We start from the raw sequence: 16,821 nt of genomic DNA on the forward strand, positions 1-16,821 counted from the left end.
CCATTGGGGTGCATATGGCCCTTCTCTTCACTACATCTGTATCTTTGGGGTAAACACCCAGTAGTGCAATGAGTTCTGCCCATTTTTTGTCTTGATTATTTGTTTCTCATTTATTGAATTTAAGATGTTCTTTATATATCTTAGATAGCAGCTTTTTATCCGGAGTGTCTCCCATTCCATGGTTTTCTTCTTTGTTTTCTTAACTGTTAACCTTTCTGTGCAGAAGATGTTATCTTGATGAAGTACCAAAAGTTCATTTTTGCTTTTTTCCTTTGCCTTTGGAGACGTGTCATGAAAGAAATTGCTGTAGCCGATGGCGAAGAGATTACAGCTTATGTTCTCTCTATGATTTTGATGGATTCCTGTCTCACATCGAGGTCTTTCTCATATGTGGAGTTTATCTTTGTGTATGGTGTGAGAGAGTGGTCATGTTTCATTCTTCTGTATATAGCTGTCCAATTTTCCCAGCACCATTTATTGAAGAGACTGTCTTTTTTGCCCTTAATGTTCTTTCCTGCTTAATCAAAGAGTAGCTGACCGTAGGGTTGAGGGTCCATTTCTGGAGTATCTGTTCTTTCCATTGGTCTATGTGTCTGTTTTTGAGCCAGTACCATGCTGTCTTTGTGATCACAGCTTTGTAGTATAGCTTGAAATCCAGCAACGTGATGCCCCCAGCTTTGTTTTTCTTTATCAACATTTCTGTGGCAATTCGGGGTCTTTTCTGGTTCCACACAAATTTTAAGATTGCTTATTTCAGCACTTTGAAAAATGTCATCAGTATTTGATCAGGTTGGCGTTGAAAGTGTAGATTGCTCTGGGTAGCATAGACATTTTAACTATGTTTACTCTTCTGATTCATGAGTGCGGAATATTTTTCCATCTTTTTGTGTCTTCTTCAATGTCTTTCACCAGTGTTTTGGTGTTTCTAGAGTACAGAAACTTCACCTCTCTGGTTATGTTTATTCCGAGATATCTTATAATTTTTGGTGCTATTGTAAGTGGAATCAATTTCCTAAATTCTATTTCTTCAGTCCCACTGTTCATGTATAGAAATGCAACTGATTTCTGAGCATTGATTTTCTATCGTGCCACGTTACTGAATTGTGTATGAGTTCTAGTAATTGTGGGGTGGTGTTTTTTGGGTTTTCCGCATGAAGTATCATGTCATTTGCGAAGAAAAGAGTTTGACTTCTTCTTGGCCAATTTGAAAACCTTTTATTCTATTTTGTTGTCTGATTGCTGTTGCTAGGACTTCTAGTACTATGTTGAACAATAACAGCAAGAGTGGGCATCCTTGCCACGTTCCTGATCTTAAGAGAAAGGCTCTCAGCTTTTCTCCATTGAGAATGATATTTGCTGTGGTACTTTCATTGATGGTGTTTATAAATTGAGGATTGTAGCTACACTCTGAAGGGTTTTAATCAGGAATGGATGCTGTATTTTGTCAAAGGCTTTTTCTGCATCAATTCACAGGATCATATGGTTCTTGTCTCTTCTCTTATTAATGTGATCTACCACACTGATCGATTTGCGAATGTTGAACCACCCTTGCATCCCAGGGTTGAATCCCACTTGCTCGTGATGGAGAAACTTTTTAATGTACGTTGGATCCTATTAGCTAGGATCTTTTTGAGAATTTTGGCATCCATATTATTCAGGTATATCGGTCTGTAATTCTCCTTTTTGATGGGGTCTTTGCCTGTTTTGGGGATCAAGGTAATACTGTCCTCATAGAATTAGTTTGGTAGTTTTCCTTCTGTTTCTATTTTTTTTGTTTTTTTTTAAGATTTTATTTATTTATTCGACAGAGATAGAAACAGCCAGTGAGAGAGGGAACACAAGCAGGCGGAGTGGGAGAAGAAGAATCAGGCTCTTAGTGGAGGAGACTGATGTGGAGCTCGATCCCAGAACGCCGGGATCACGCCCTGAGCCGAAGGCAGACGCTTAACTGCTGTGCCACCCAGGCGACCCTGTTTCTATTTTTTGAAACAACTTCAGGAAAATAGGTATTATTTCTTCTTTGAATGTTTGGTAGAATTCCCAAAGGAATCCATCAGGCCCTGGACTCTTGTTTTTTGGAAGGGTTTTTATCACTGCTTCAGTCTCGTCACTGGTTATTGGTCTCTTTAGGTAGTCAATTTCTTCCTCTTTCAATCTTGGTAGTTTGTAGGCTTCTAGGAAGGCATCCATTTCTTCCAGGTTGTTTGATTTATTGGCATAAAGCTGTTGATAAAAGTTTCTAATGATTGTTTCTATTTCCTTGGTGTGGGTCGTGATCTCTCGCCTTTCATTCATAATTTTATTAATTTGGGTCCTTTCTCTATTCTTTTGAATAAGTATGGTCAGTGGCTTCTCAACCTTATTTATTCTTTCAAAGAACCAGCTTCTAGTTCTGTTGATCTGCTCTACTGTGCTCCTAGTTTTTAATTCATTGATCGCTGCTCTAATCTTGATCAACTGCCTTCTCAAGCGTGGGTTATGCTTGTTCTTCTGTTCCAGATCCAGCTTCCTTAGGTGAGAATATAAAAACTGCATTTTATATTTTTCTATTCTTTCGAGTGAGCCTTGGAAGGCTATATATTTTCCCCTTAGGACTGCATTTGCAGTGTCTCATAGGTTTTGGACCATTGTGTTTTTATCTACGTTGGTCTCCAAAAATTGTTTGTTCTCCTTCTTAACTCCCTGGTTACCCAATCATTCTTGAGCAGGATGGTTCATAGTTCCCAAGTGTTTGAGTTTCTTCCAAATTTTTCCTTGTGATTGAGTTCCAGTTTCAAAGCATTGCAGTCTGAAAATATGCAGGGAATAATTTCAGTCTTTTGGTTGAGACCTGTTTTGTGACTGAGGATATGGTCTACTCTGGAGAAAGTTCCATGTGCATTCAAAAAGAATGAGTGTTCTGTTGTTCTGAGGTGTAGTGTTCTGTATATATCTATGAGATACATCTGGTCCTGTCATCCAAAGCTCTTGTTTCTTTGTTGATTTTCTGCTTAAATGATCTGTCTGTTGCTGAGAGAGGAGTGTCGAGGTCCCCTACTATTAACGTAGTATTATCTATATGCCTCTTTATTCTGGTTAAGAGTTGGCTTGTGTATCTAGCTGCTCCCATATGGGGGCATAGATATTTATAGTTGTTATATCCACTTGTTGTATATATCATTTAAGAATAATATAGTGTCCCTCTGTATCTCTAACTACAATCTTTAGCTTAAAATCTAATCTGTCTGATGTGATAATTGCCAACCCCGCTTCTTTTTGAGATCTGTTGGCATGAAAAATGAGCCTGCATCCTTTCTCATTCAGGCTGGATGTATCATTAGGTTCAAAATGAGTCTCTTGTACACGGCATATGGATAGGTGATGTATTTTTTCATAATAATATGATTTTATTATATTATATTAGTCATCATACAGTATATCCCTAGTTTTTGATGTAAAGTTCCATGATTCATTACTTGTGTATAACACCCATTGCACCATGCAATACGTGCCCTCCTTAATACCCATCACCAGCCTATCCCATTTCACCTCCCCCCGAAAGTCGTCAGTTTGTTTCTGAGAGTCCATAGTCTCTCATGGTTAATTCCCCCTTCTGTTAACCCCCCCTTTCTTCTTCCCTTTCTACTCCTACCGATCATCCTACTTCTCATGTTCCATAAATGAGTGAAACCATATGATAATTGTCTTCCTCTGCTTGACTTATTTTGCTTAGCATTATCTCCTCCAGCCCCTTCCATATTGCACAAATGTTGAGGAATAATTCTTCTTGATGGCTGAGTAATGTTCATTTTCCATATGTACCACATCTTCTTAATCCAGTCATCTGTGGAAGAGCATCTCGGGTCCTTCCACGATTTAGCTATTGTGAACGATGCTGGTATGAAATTGGGGTGCATATGGCCTTTCTCTTCAGTACGTCTGTAACTTTGGTGTAAATACCCAGTAGTGCAATTGCTGGATCAGAGAGTAGCTCAATTTTTAACTTTTAAAGGGACCTCCACACTGTTTTCCAGAGTGGCTGTACCAACTTACATTCCCAACAACAATGTAGGAGGGATCCCCTTTCTCCACATCCTCCCCAGCAATTGTTGTTTCCTGCCTTGTCAATTTTTGCCATTCTAACTGGCATAAGGTGGTATGTCAGTGTGGTTTTGATTTGAATTCCCTGATGGCTAATGATTTTCAACATTTTTTCATGTGTCTGTTAGCCATTTGTATGTCTTCATTGGAAAAGTGTCTGTTCATATATTCTGCCCATTTATGATTTGTTTATATTTGTTTTTTGTGTATTGAGTTTGAGATGTTTTCTGTAGATCTTGGACACCAGTCTTTTATCTGTAGTGTCCTTCACAAATATCTTCTCCCATTCCGTGGGCTGCCTCACAGTTTTTTTGACCGTTTCTTTGGCTGCGCAGAAGCTTTTTATTTTGATGAAGTCCCACAAGTTCATTTTTTCTAGAATCGCCAGTCACTGACTAATTTTGTAACCACGGAACCAGCCCCACATGACATATTAAGCGGGGTTCTATAAAAGTAAAAAGGCCCCAAGAGTGATACAGAAGAGATGCTTACAATCTACAGAAACAAAGGCTTTACAGGCAACATGACATGATTAAAATCATATCTCTCAATAATCACTCTCAATGTGAATGGACTAAATGCTCCCATAAAATGCCACAGGGTTGCAGATTGGATAAAAAGACATGACCCTTCCATTTGCTGTCTACAAGAGACTCATTTGAAACCTAAGGATACATCTAGACTGAAAGTGAAAGGATGGAGAACCATTTCTCCTGCCAATGGACCTCAAAGGAAAGCTGGGGTAGCAATTCTCATATCAAACAGATTGGACTTTAAACTAAAGACTGTAGTTAGAGTTACAGAAGGACACTATATTATTCTTAAAGGATGTATCAAACAAGTGGATATGACAATTATAAATTATATATGCCCCCAACAGGGGAGCAGCAAGATACACAAGCCAACTCTTAACCAGAATAAAGAGAAATATAGATAAAAATGCGTTAATAGTAGGGGACCTCAATACTCCACTATCAGCAATAGATCACCTAAGTAGAAAATCAACAAAGATACAAGAGCTTTGAATGCCATACTCGATGAGTTGGACTTCATAGATATATATAGAACATTATACCCCAGAATAAAAAGATACTCATTCTTTTCGAATGCACATGGAACTTTCTCCAGAATAGACCATATGATGGGTCACAAAACAGGTCTTAACCACTACCAAAGATTGATATTCCCTGCATATTCTCAGAAAACAATGCTTTGAAATTGGAGCTCAATCACATGGAAAAATTTGGAAGAAACTCAAACACTTGGAAACTAAGAATCATCCTGCTCAAGAATGATTTGATAAAGCAGGAAATCAAAAATCAATTTAAACAATTTATGGAGACAAACGAGAATTAAAACACAGCGGTCCAAAACCTATGGGACACTGCAAAGGCTGTCCTAAGGGGAAAATACATTTTATCCAAGCCTCACTCAAAAGAATAGAAAAATATAAAATGCGGTTTTTATATTCTCACTTCAAGAATCTGGAACAGAAACAGAAGAATAGGCCTAATCCACGCATGAGAAAGCAGTTGATCAAGGTCATATCTTTTTACCCAATGTGCAACCCTGTGGCATTTTATGGAGCATTTAGGCCATTCACATTGAGAGTGGTTATTGAGAGATATGATTTTAATGTTGTCATGTTGCCTGTGAAGTTCTTGTTTCAATAGATTGTAGAATCTGTTCTGTATCACTCTTGGGGTCTTTTTACTTTTATACAACCCCCCTTAATATCTCTTGTAGGGCTGGCTTGGGGGTCATATACTTTCTGTTTCTGCCCATCATGAAAGCTCCCTGTCTCTTTTTCCATTCTGAATTACAGCCTTGTTGGGTATAGTATGCTTGGCTGTATGTTCTTCTCAGTTAGTGCTCTGAATATGTCTTCCAGATTTTTCTGGCTTGCCAGGTCTCTGTAGACAGGTCTGACGTTATTCTTTTTTTTATAATAATAATTTTTTATCATGTTATGTTAGTCACCATACAGTACATCCCATCTTTTTGATGGAAAGTTCCATGATTCATTCCTTGTTTATAACACACAGTACACCATGCAATACATGCCCTCCTTAATACCCATCACCGACCTAACCTGATCCCCTTCCCCCTACCCTCTGAGACCCTCAGTTTGTTTCCCAGAGACCATAGTATCTCATGGATCATTTTTCCTTCTTTCTACCCCCCTTCCTTCTTCTCTTTCTTCCCCTAGGGGTGTTCCTACTTCTTATGTTCCATAAATGAGTGAAACCATATGATAATTGTCTTTCTCTGCTTGACGTATTTCGGTTAGCATTATCTCCTCCAGTCCTGTCCATGTTGCTGCAAATGTTGTGAAATTGTTCTTTTTGATGGCTGAGTTCTATTCCATTTTATATACGGACCATATCTTCTTAAACCAGTCATCTGTTGAAGGGCATCTCAGCTCCTTCCACAATTTGGCTATTGTGGACAATGCTGCTATGAACATCGGGGTGCATATGGCCCTTCTCTTCACTACATCTGTATCTTTGGGGTAAATACCCAGTAGTGCAATTGCTGGATCATATGGTAGCTCAATTTTTAACTTTTTAAGGGACCTCCACACTGTTTTCCAAATTGTCTGTACCAACTTGCATTCCCACCAACAATGCAGGAGGGATCCACTTTCTCCACATCTTCTCCAACATTCGTTGTTTCCTGCCTTGTCAATTTTTGGCATTCTACCTGGCAATGTGGTTTTGACTTCAATTTCCCTGATGGCTAATGATTTTGTACATTTTTTCATGTGTCTGTTAGCCATTTGTATGTCTTCATTGGAGAAGTGTTTGTTCATATCTTCTGCCCATTTTCTTGATTCAGTTATTTGTTTCACGTGTATTGAGTTTGAGAAGTTCTTTGTAGATTTAAACAGTAATCTTTTTTCTGTAGTGTCATTTTCAAATATCTTCTCCCATTCCGTGGGCTGCCTCTTAGTTTTTTTGACTGTTTCCTTGACAGTGCAGAAGCTTTTTATCTTGATGAAGTCCCATAAGTTCAATCTTTCTTTCGTTTCTCTTACCATTGGAGATGTGTCATGAAAAAAGTTGCTGTGGCCCATGTCAAAGAGGTTGCTGCCTATGTTCTCCTCTAGGATTTTGATGGATTCCTGTCTCACATCGAGGTCTTTCATCCATTTTGAGATTATCTTTGTGTATGGTGTGAGAGAGTGGTCAAGTTTCAATCTTTTGCATGTAGCTGTCCAATTTACTAGCACCATTTATTGAAAAGACTGTCTTTTTCCGTGGATGCTTTTCCTGCTTTGTCAAAGATTAGTTGCCCAAAGAGCTGAGGGTCCATTTCTGGGTTCTCTATTCTGTTCCATTGGTCTATGCATCTGTTTTTGTGCCAGTACCATGCTGTCTTTGTGATCACAGCTTTGTATCATAGCTTAAAATTCGGCAACGTGATGCGCCCGGCTGTGTTTTTCCTTTTCAACAATTCTTTGGCGATTCAGGGGCTTTTCTGATTCCACACAGATTTAAGGGCTGTTCGTTCCAATTCTTTGAAAAATGTCATTGGTATTTTGATTGGGATGGCATTGAAAGTGTAGAGTGCTCTGGGTAGCATAGACATTTTAACTATGTGAATTCTTCTGATCCATGACCATGAATATTATTCAATCTTTTCATGTCTTCAATGTCTTTCAAGAGTGATTTGTAGTTTCTACAATATAGATCCTTTACGTCTCTCATTACGTTAGTTCCAAGATAACATATGATTTTTGGTGCAATTGTAAATGGAACCAATTCCCTAATTTTTGATTCTACATTTTCAGTGTCATTGTTCAGGTATAGAAATGCAACTGATTTCTGAGCATTGATTTTGTATCCCGCCACATTACTGAATTACTCTATAAATTCTAGTAATCTGGGAGTGGAGTCTTTTGGATTTTCCACATAGAGTACCATGTCATCTGTGAAGAGAGAAAGTTTGACTTCTTCTTTGCTGATTTGGATACCTTTTATCCCTTTTTATTGTCTGATTGTTGTTGCAAGGACTTCTAGTACTATGTTGAATAATAATGGCAAGAGTGGCCATCCTTGTCGTGTTCCTGATCTTAAGGGAAAGGCTTTCATCTTTTCCCCCTAGAGAATGATATTCGCTGTAGGCTTTTCATAGATGGTTTTTATGAAATTGAGGAATGTACCCTCTATCCTTACACTATGAAGGGTTTTAATCAGGAAAGGATCCTGTATTTTGTCAAATGCTTTTCTGCATGAGTTGAGAGGTTCATATGGTTCTTGACTTTTTTCTTGTTGATATGATCTATCACATTGATCGATTTTTGAATGTTGAGCCACACTTGCATCCCAGGGATGAATCCCACTTGGTCGTGATGGATAGTCCTTTTAATGCACTGTTGGATCCTATTAGCTAGGATCTTTTTGAGAGTTTTGGCATCCACATTTATCAGGGATATGGGTCTGTAATTCTCGTTTTAATGGGGTCTTTACCTCGTTTGTGGATCAAGGTAGTACTGGCCTCAGAGAATGAGTTTGGTAGTTTTCCTTCTGTTTGTAATTTTTGAAACAGCTTCAGGAGAATAGGTATTATTTCTTCCTTGTTTGTTTGGTAGCATTCCCCGGAGAATCCGTCAGGCCCTGTACTCTTTTTGGGTGGAGGTTTTTGATCACTGATTCAATCTCTTCATAGTTAATCAATCTGTTTAAATAGTCAATTTCTTCCTTTTTAAATCTTGGTAGTTTTTAGGTTTCCAGGAAGGCATCCATTTCTTCCAGGTTGTTTAATTTATTGGCATAGGGTTGTTGATAATAGTTTTTAATGATTGTTTCTATTTCCTTGGTCTCAGTCGTGATCTTTCTCCTTTCATTCATAATTTTATTAATTTGGGTCCTTTTATTCATTTTAATAAGTATGTCAGCAGCTTATCAATATTATTTATTCTTTCAGTGCATGAGCTTCTAATTTGGTTGATCTGCTCTACTGTGCTCCTTGTTTCTAATTCATTGATCTCTGCTCTAATCTTGGTCACTTCACTTCTTGTGCATGGTTTAGGCCTGTTCTTCTGTTCCAGCTATAGCTTCTTGAGTAAGAATTTAAAAACTGCATTTTAGATTTTTCTATTCTTTTGAGTGAGTCTTGGATCGCTATGTATTTTCCCCCTTAGGACTGCCTTTGCCGTGTCCCATAGGTTTTGAACTGAAGTGCTTTCATTTTCGTTGGTCTCCAAAAATTGTTTAATCTACTTCTTACTTCCCTGTTTACCCAATCATTCTTGATGTGGATGGTTCTTATTTTCCAAGTGTTTGAATTTCTTCCAATTTTTTTCCTTTTGATTTAGTTCCAATTTCAAAGCATTGTGGTCTGAGAATATGCAGAGAATAATCTCAGTCTTTTCATATTGGTTGAGACCTGTTTTGTGACCCAGTATATGGTCTATTTTGGAGAAAGTTCCATGTGCATTCGAAAAGAATGTGTATTCTTTTGTTCTGGGGTGTAGTGTTCTGCATATATCTCTGAGGTCCGTCTGGTACAGTAAGTCATTCAAACCTCTTGTTTCTTTGTTGATTTTCTTCTTAGGTGATCTGTCTTCTGCTGAGAGCAGAGTGTTGAGGTCCCCTACTATTAACGTGTTATTATCTATATTTCTCTTTATTCTGGTTAAGAGTTGGCTTGTGTATCTTGCTGCTCCCCTGTCGGGGGCATAGATATTTATAATTTTCATATCCATTTGTTGGATACATCCTTTAAGAATAATATAGTGTCATTCTGTATCTCTACCTGCAGTCTTTAGTTTAAAATCCAATCTGCCTTATATGAATTGCGACCCCAGCTTTCTTTTGAGAACCATTGACATGAAAAATGGTTCTCCATCCCTTCACTTTCAGTCTGGATGTATCTTTAGGTTCAAGATGAGTCTCTTGAAGACAGCAAATGGATAGGTCGTGTGTTTTTTCCAATTTGCAACCCTGTGGCATTTTACGGGAGCATTTCATCCATTCACGTTGAGAGTGATTATTGAGAGACATGATTTTAATGATGTCATGCTGCCTGTGAAGTCTTTGTTTCTATAGATTGTAAATTTCTGTTCTATGTTACTCTTGGTGCCTTTTTACTTTTATAGAACCCTCCTTAACATCTCATGTATGGCTGGCCTTGTGGTTACAAATTCCTTCAGTTTCTGCTGATCCTGGAAGGTCCTTATCTCTCCATCCATTCTGAATGACAGCCTTGCTGGACAAAGTGTCCTTGGTTGCATGTTCTTCTGATCTAGAGCTTTGAAAATACCCTGTCAACCCTTCCGGCCTGCCAGGTCTCCCTAGAGAGGTCTGATGTTATTGTGATATTTTTCCCTCTGTAAGGATTTTTCCCCCAGGCCGCTTTCAGTACTGTGTACTTGCACCTAATATTTGCGTATTGCACTATGACATGATGTAGTGTAGGTCTGTACTCATTGATCTTGGGTGGGGTACTTTCTGCCCCTTGGACACAAATGCTTGTTTCCTTTGCCAGATTAGGGAAGTTCTCAGCTACAATTTGTTCAGGTATCTCTTCTAGACCTCTCTCTTTCTCTACCCTTTCAGGGATGCTGATGATTCTGACATTGGAACGTTTCATTGATTCAGTAATCTCCCATAATCTACGTTCTTGAGATTGGATTTTTTTGAGCCAAGTTTCTGTTTCAGCTTTCTCTTCTACCAGCCGGCTGGGTCACAAACCATGTCTCAACTGATACCAAAAGACTGAGATTATTCCATACATATTCTCAGACCACAATGCTTTGAAATTGGAACTCAATCACAAGGAAAAAATTTGGAAGAAACTAAAACACTTGGAAACTAAGTACCATCCTGCTCAAGAATGATTGGGTAAACCAGGTGATTAAGGAGGAGATTAAACAATTTTTGGAACCAACAAAAATGAAAGCACATTGGTTCAAATCCTATGGGACACTGCAAAGGCAGTCCTAAGTGGGAAATACATAGCCATCCAAGCCTCACTCAAAAGAATAGAAAAATCTAAAATGCAGTTTTATTATTCTCACCTCAAGAAGCTGGAGCTGGAACAGAAGAACAGGCCTAACTGACACACGAGAAGGCAGGTGATCAAGATTAGAGCAGAGGTCAATGAGTTAGAAACCAGGAGCACAGTAGAGCAGATAAACAGAACTAGAAGCTGTTTCTTTGAAAGAATAAATAAGATCGAAAAGCCATTGGCCAGGCTTATTCAAAAGAAAAGAGAATGGGCCCAAAGTAATAAAATTATGAATGAAAGGGGAGAGATCATGACCAGCACTAATGAAGAGGAAGGATCATTAGAAACTTTTTTCAACAGCTTTATGCCAATTCCATAAACAACGTGGAAGAAATGGATGCCTTCCTGGATACCTATAAACTAACAAGACTGAAACAGGAACAAATTGATTATTTAAACAGGCTGTGAATTATGAAGACATTGATGCAGTGATCAAAACCATCCCCAGAAACAAGAGTCCAGGTCCTGACGGATTCCCCCAGGGAATTCTATGAATCATTCAAGGAAGAAATAATACCTATTCTCCTGAAGCTGTTTCAAAACACATAAACAGAAGGAAAACTACCAAACTCATTTTATGAGGCCACGATTACCTTGATCTCTAAACCAGGCAAAGACCGCATCAAACGGGAGAATTACAGACCGATATTCCTGATGAATATGGACACCAAACTTCTCAACAAGACCCTAGTTAATAGGATCCAACAGTACATTAAAAGGATTATTCATCATGACCAAGTGGGATTCATCCTTAGGATGCAAGCATGGTTCAACATTTTCTAATCGATCAGTGTGATAGATCATAGCAACAAGAAGAGTCATGAACCATATGATCCTCTCAATTAATGCAGAGAAAGCATTTGACAAATAGAGCATCCTTTCCTGAATAAAACACTTCAGAGTGCAGGAATAGAGGGTACATTCCTCAATTTCATAAAAGCCATCTATGAAAAGTCTACAGCGAATATCATTCTCAATGGGGGAAAAGCCGAAAGCCTTTAGCTTATGATCGGCAACATGACAAGGATGCCCACCCTCGCCATTATTATTTAACATAGTACTAGAAGTCCTTGCAACAGCAAAGAAACTACAAATCACTCTTGAAGGACATGGAAGAAGACACAAAAAGATGGAAAAAAATTCCATGCTTGTGGATCAGATGAATAATCATAGTTAAAATGTCTATGCTACCCAGAGCAATCTACACTTTCAGTGCCATCCCTATCAGAATACCAATGACATTTTTCGAAGAACTGGAATAAACCATCCTTAAATTTCTGTGGAACCAGAAAAGGCCCCAAATCGCCAAGGAATTGTTGAAAAGGAAAAACAAAGCTGGGGGCATCACGTTGCTAGATTTCAAGCTATACTACAAAGCTGTGATCAAAATGATAGCATGGTACTGGCACAAAAACAGACACATAGATCAATGAACAGAATAGAGAACCCAGAAATGGATTCTCGGTCTCTGGGCAACTAATCTTTGACAAAGCAGGAAAAAACATCCAGTGGAAAAAAGACTGTCTCTTCAATCAATGGTGCTGGGAAAATTGGACAGCTCTATGCAAAAGAATGAAATGTGACCACTCTCTCACATCATACACAAAGATAAACTCCAAGTGGATGAAAGTCCTCAATGTGAGACAGGAATCCATCAAAATCCTAGAGGAGAACATAGGCTGCAACCTCTTTGACATTGGCCACAGCAACTTTTTTCATGACACATCTCCGAAGGCAAGAGAAACAAAAGAAAAAATGAACTTGTGGGACGTCATCAAGATCAAAAGCTCCTGTACACCCAAGGAAACAGTCAAAAAAATGAAGAGGTAGCCCACAGAATGGGAGAAGATATTTGCAAATGACACTACAGATAAAAGACTGGTATCCCAGTTCTACAAAGAACTCAAACTCAAATCACGTGAAACAAATAATTAATACAAAAAATGGGCAGAAGATATGAACAGACACTTTTCCAATGAAGACATACAAATGGCTCACAGACACATGAAAAAATATTCAAAATCATTAGCCCTCAGGGAGATTCAAAATAAAACCACATTGTGATACCACCTTGCGCCAGTTAGAATAGCAAAAATTGACAAGGCAGGAAAGAACAAATGTTGGAGAGAGTGTGGAGAAAGGGGAACCCCCTTACACTCTTGGTGGGATTGCAAGTTGGTACAGACACTTTGGAAAACAGTGTGGAGGTCCCTCAAAATGTTAAAAATTGAGGTACCCTCTGACCCAGCAATTGCACTACTGGGTATTTACCCCAAAGATACAGATGTAGTAAAAAGAAGGGCCATATGCACCCTAATGGCCATAGCAGCATTTTCCACTGTAGCCCAACTGTGGAAGGAGTCAAGATGCCCTTCAACAGCTGAATTGACAGAGAAGATGTGGTCCATATATACAATGGAATTTTACTCAGCCCTCAGAAATGACGATTACCCAACATTTGCAGCAACATGGATGGGACTGGAGGAGATTATGTTAAATGAAATACATCAAGCAGAGAAAGACAATTATCATATGATTTCACTTATTTATGGAACATTAGGAATAGCAGGGAGAACATCAGGAGATGGAAAGGAAAAAATGAAGGGAGGAAACAGGGGGAGACGAACCATGAGATACTATGGACTCTGGAATGAAACTGAGGTTTTTAGAGAGAAGGGGTGGGGGGTTGAGGTAGCCTGGTGATGGCTATTAAGGAGGGCACGTATTGCATGGAGCACTGGGTGTTATATGCAAACAATGAATCATGGAACACTACATCCAAAACTAACGATGTGCTTTATGGTGCCTAACATATCATCATCATCATCATCATCATCATCATCATCATCGTCATCATAAAAGACCCTATTTGGAAAGGCTCCTGCAGGGTAGCATTCCAGGACTCTTACAAGACATACCAGTGTGTGTTACTATGATGAAGAGAAAGGTTGCACACAAGAAGCATAAGAGGAAGCCCACTTCCCAGCCTCAGAAGAACGTTGTGGTCTGCAGAATTTGGAATGGATAGAAAGATGGAGATGAACCTCTAGCACAGTAGAAGGGAACCGTTCTGGATCCCTCTTTGTATCTTAACAAATATGATGGATTTGACTGTGTTTATGGATTGGAACTTCACAGAGATAAAAGAGTGTCATCACTTGAAGTCCTTCCTAATAGAGTTGCATCCTCTAGAATCAGTGATACACACTTAACATAAATTATTACTGGTAAAGCAGTAGAACATATTTTTTGAGACAGAGGAAGGTTCCAAAAATGAATGGAAGGGGATTGTCTTAGCTCAGGCACCTGTCATGAACACATTGTTTTACATTACCTATGAAATTTTCAGTATTCTATATGTATCAGATCTTAGATGATTATAAAGACAGTGACCTACACATCCTTCCAGATTCCAATGATTCTTCTTCTGCAGAAAGGGAACTAGGAGAAGTTGTAGATAACCTAGTAGGCAAACAGGATGAATATGCCAAAGATGATGGCTGTAAGAGAACTGGCATGGTCATTCATCAAGTAGAAACCAAACTCTGTGTACTTCAATGATTTGATGATGATTTCCATATCTATGTCTATGATTTGGTAAAAACATCTTAGAGATCATCTTGAAATTTGCCAAATATGTGAGACTATTNATGTGAGAATATTTGTAAAATCTATACACACAAAAGGTCTTGATTGCTTTCTAATTTGTAAGAATAGTCTTCTCCCTTTTTGCTTGCCTTTGCCTAGTGAAAGAAAGAAAAAAAGAAAAGAAAGGAAAGGAAGGGAATGAAAGAAGAAAGGAAAAGAAAAGAAAAAAGAAAAGAAAAGAAAAGAAAAGAAAAAGAAAAGGTGGGGTGAAGGAAGGAAGGGAAGCAGAGAGAGGAAGGGGGAAGGGAGGAAGGAAGAAACTTCCACCATCTCATTTTTGGAAGAAACCTTTTGCCCTTCTCTCCAAACTTTTAACTACTTCTCCACAGGAGAATGATTTATCTAATTAGTCTGACATCCAGTGGTCCTTATTTTCACCTTGGGTGGTGGTAATAGGTTAAAGGCAGCTGAACACCTCTTGCCTCATTCTTTTGGGCAGTTGAACTCTCTGCGCTCATTGAAATGTGAAGCTTCCTGAGATATTCAGTGTGACTATCTGGGTGAGTGTCTTTGTAACCTCAACTATCTCCGCAGGTGACTTCAAAAGTCTAATTTCAGGAGGAGTGGGAAGTCCATTTTAGTCTCCTTTCCAAGTTGGATTAAAGTAAGGCTAACATTTTGCTCCCTTTCTGATACTTTCACCTATTGTTCAACTTGGTTCAAAACCAAGATGGTAATTACTTTGCATTTTCGTACATAAGCATAGGCTGAGAAACCTAGCAAAATTGATAGGAAGGCAAGTATTTGGAAGTAAAACCCCAAGTGGACAAATAAAATTGGCCATCAATGGCATTACGGTCTCTGTTGTCTGCAGTAGCTCTGGCTGATGCCCGCAGACATGGAGTGGGTTTCAACAGACGCAGCTGTGCAGACCGACTTTACCACAAATGGGCTTTGCCAGCCCAATGGGGTATTAAGCCAACCTCTATTCTAGTCACAGGATGAATACTGGGTATAGCTAGGGTTGGCAGTTATGTCTAGGATCGCATAATGAAAGAACAAAAGCCTGGAATTAGACAAAGACACGGATTTATTTCTTATGCCAAGAGATAATCTGGAAAATTTTAAATTAGGTATTAGATTTTATTCTTAGGGGACTTCCAAGACCACTATGAAGTGGGCAAGGCACTTGCTAAAAATAAGAAAGGATGAAAATAGGCTTTACTCTCTTATGACAACCAGTGGGTTCATCTTTTATGATATCTTAGCATAGGTTAGAATCAGTGTTTGGTGATCAATACGCTTATTGATGTTTTAAGTGCTGGCATTGGTAGATAGAAATATAATAGTTATTTGTTAGGGTTTTCTTTTTAATTTTTCACTTTATACCATTTCTTGGCTGGGCCTATGAAAGTTATGTGCAGAAAAGAGTGAGCCCCACTGCAGCAGAAAAATAAGTAATGGAAAGAGCTATATATGTTCCATTATTAAAGGCATTAGTGAAGTTTTAAAACGTTTGAAAAGTATACAAGGTTTTGGAGAGAAGCACTTGGCCAAAGCCAGTGCTTTCTCATTGGGCTTCTAACAGAAGCTCCATTAAGCAGTAACAGGCCTTGGACTTCTGCAACTTTGGGTCTGAGATTCACAACAGTACAATTAACCACTTGGGAAATATCTTTCAAATTAGCTTAAGTTCACAGGTCATGGAGTCCAGACTACCAGCACAGACAGACTGGAATCCTGCTGGGGGTGAAACCAAGAAGATACTCTCTTGTCTTCCATGTTCTCTCTGCCTACTTTTCTTCCTTTTGATGCCACTAAGTCTCTGCTCAGATATTTGATGACAGCAATGTAGGTCTGTATTACCTATTGTACTAAGTCCTGGGGACATAAATTTGCTTGGGATATCTGTTCTAGTAGCTGGGGATTAGTGTGCTTTTTAATTTTGGATGTGAGGCTGATACTGTAATAATCTTATGTCCTATTGAGCCTGTGGACTCTTAAAAATGTGTGACATGCAGTTGTGGGGTTAGATTGATTCAGCTCCTGAAGTTGTGAAGGAGCTACATCCAATCAAGAGGAAGACAGTCCAGGCTGCAGCTGCTGAAGGAACCCCCTATCTGTACAGACATCATTGCA

General features: G+C 38.8%; 1 protein-coding gene across 1 annotated transcript in view; it reads left to right on the plus strand.

The window, feature by feature from the left end:
• SPIN3 (spindlin family member 3) overlaps positions 1–14,706 on the plus strand; it is a 32,228-nt gene extending 17,522 nt beyond the window's left edge. Inside the window, 4 exon segments of the mRNA XM_034649025.1 lie at positions 13,957–14,018; positions 14,020–14,341; positions 14,343–14,431; positions 14,433–14,706. Of these exon segments, the coding sequence (XP_034504916.1) occupies positions 13,957–14,018; positions 14,020–14,341; positions 14,343–14,431; positions 14,433–14,706 (747 nt within the window).
• Positions 14,707–16,821: the final 2,115 nt, after the last annotated feature.

The sequence above is a fragment of the Ailuropoda melanoleuca genome, chromosome X (genome assembly GCF_002007445.2).
Source record: "Ailuropoda melanoleuca isolate Jingjing chromosome X, ASM200744v2, whole genome shotgun sequence".
In the NCBI taxonomy this organism is placed as follows: domain Eukaryota; kingdom Metazoa; phylum Chordata; class Mammalia; order Carnivora; family Ursidae; genus Ailuropoda; species Ailuropoda melanoleuca.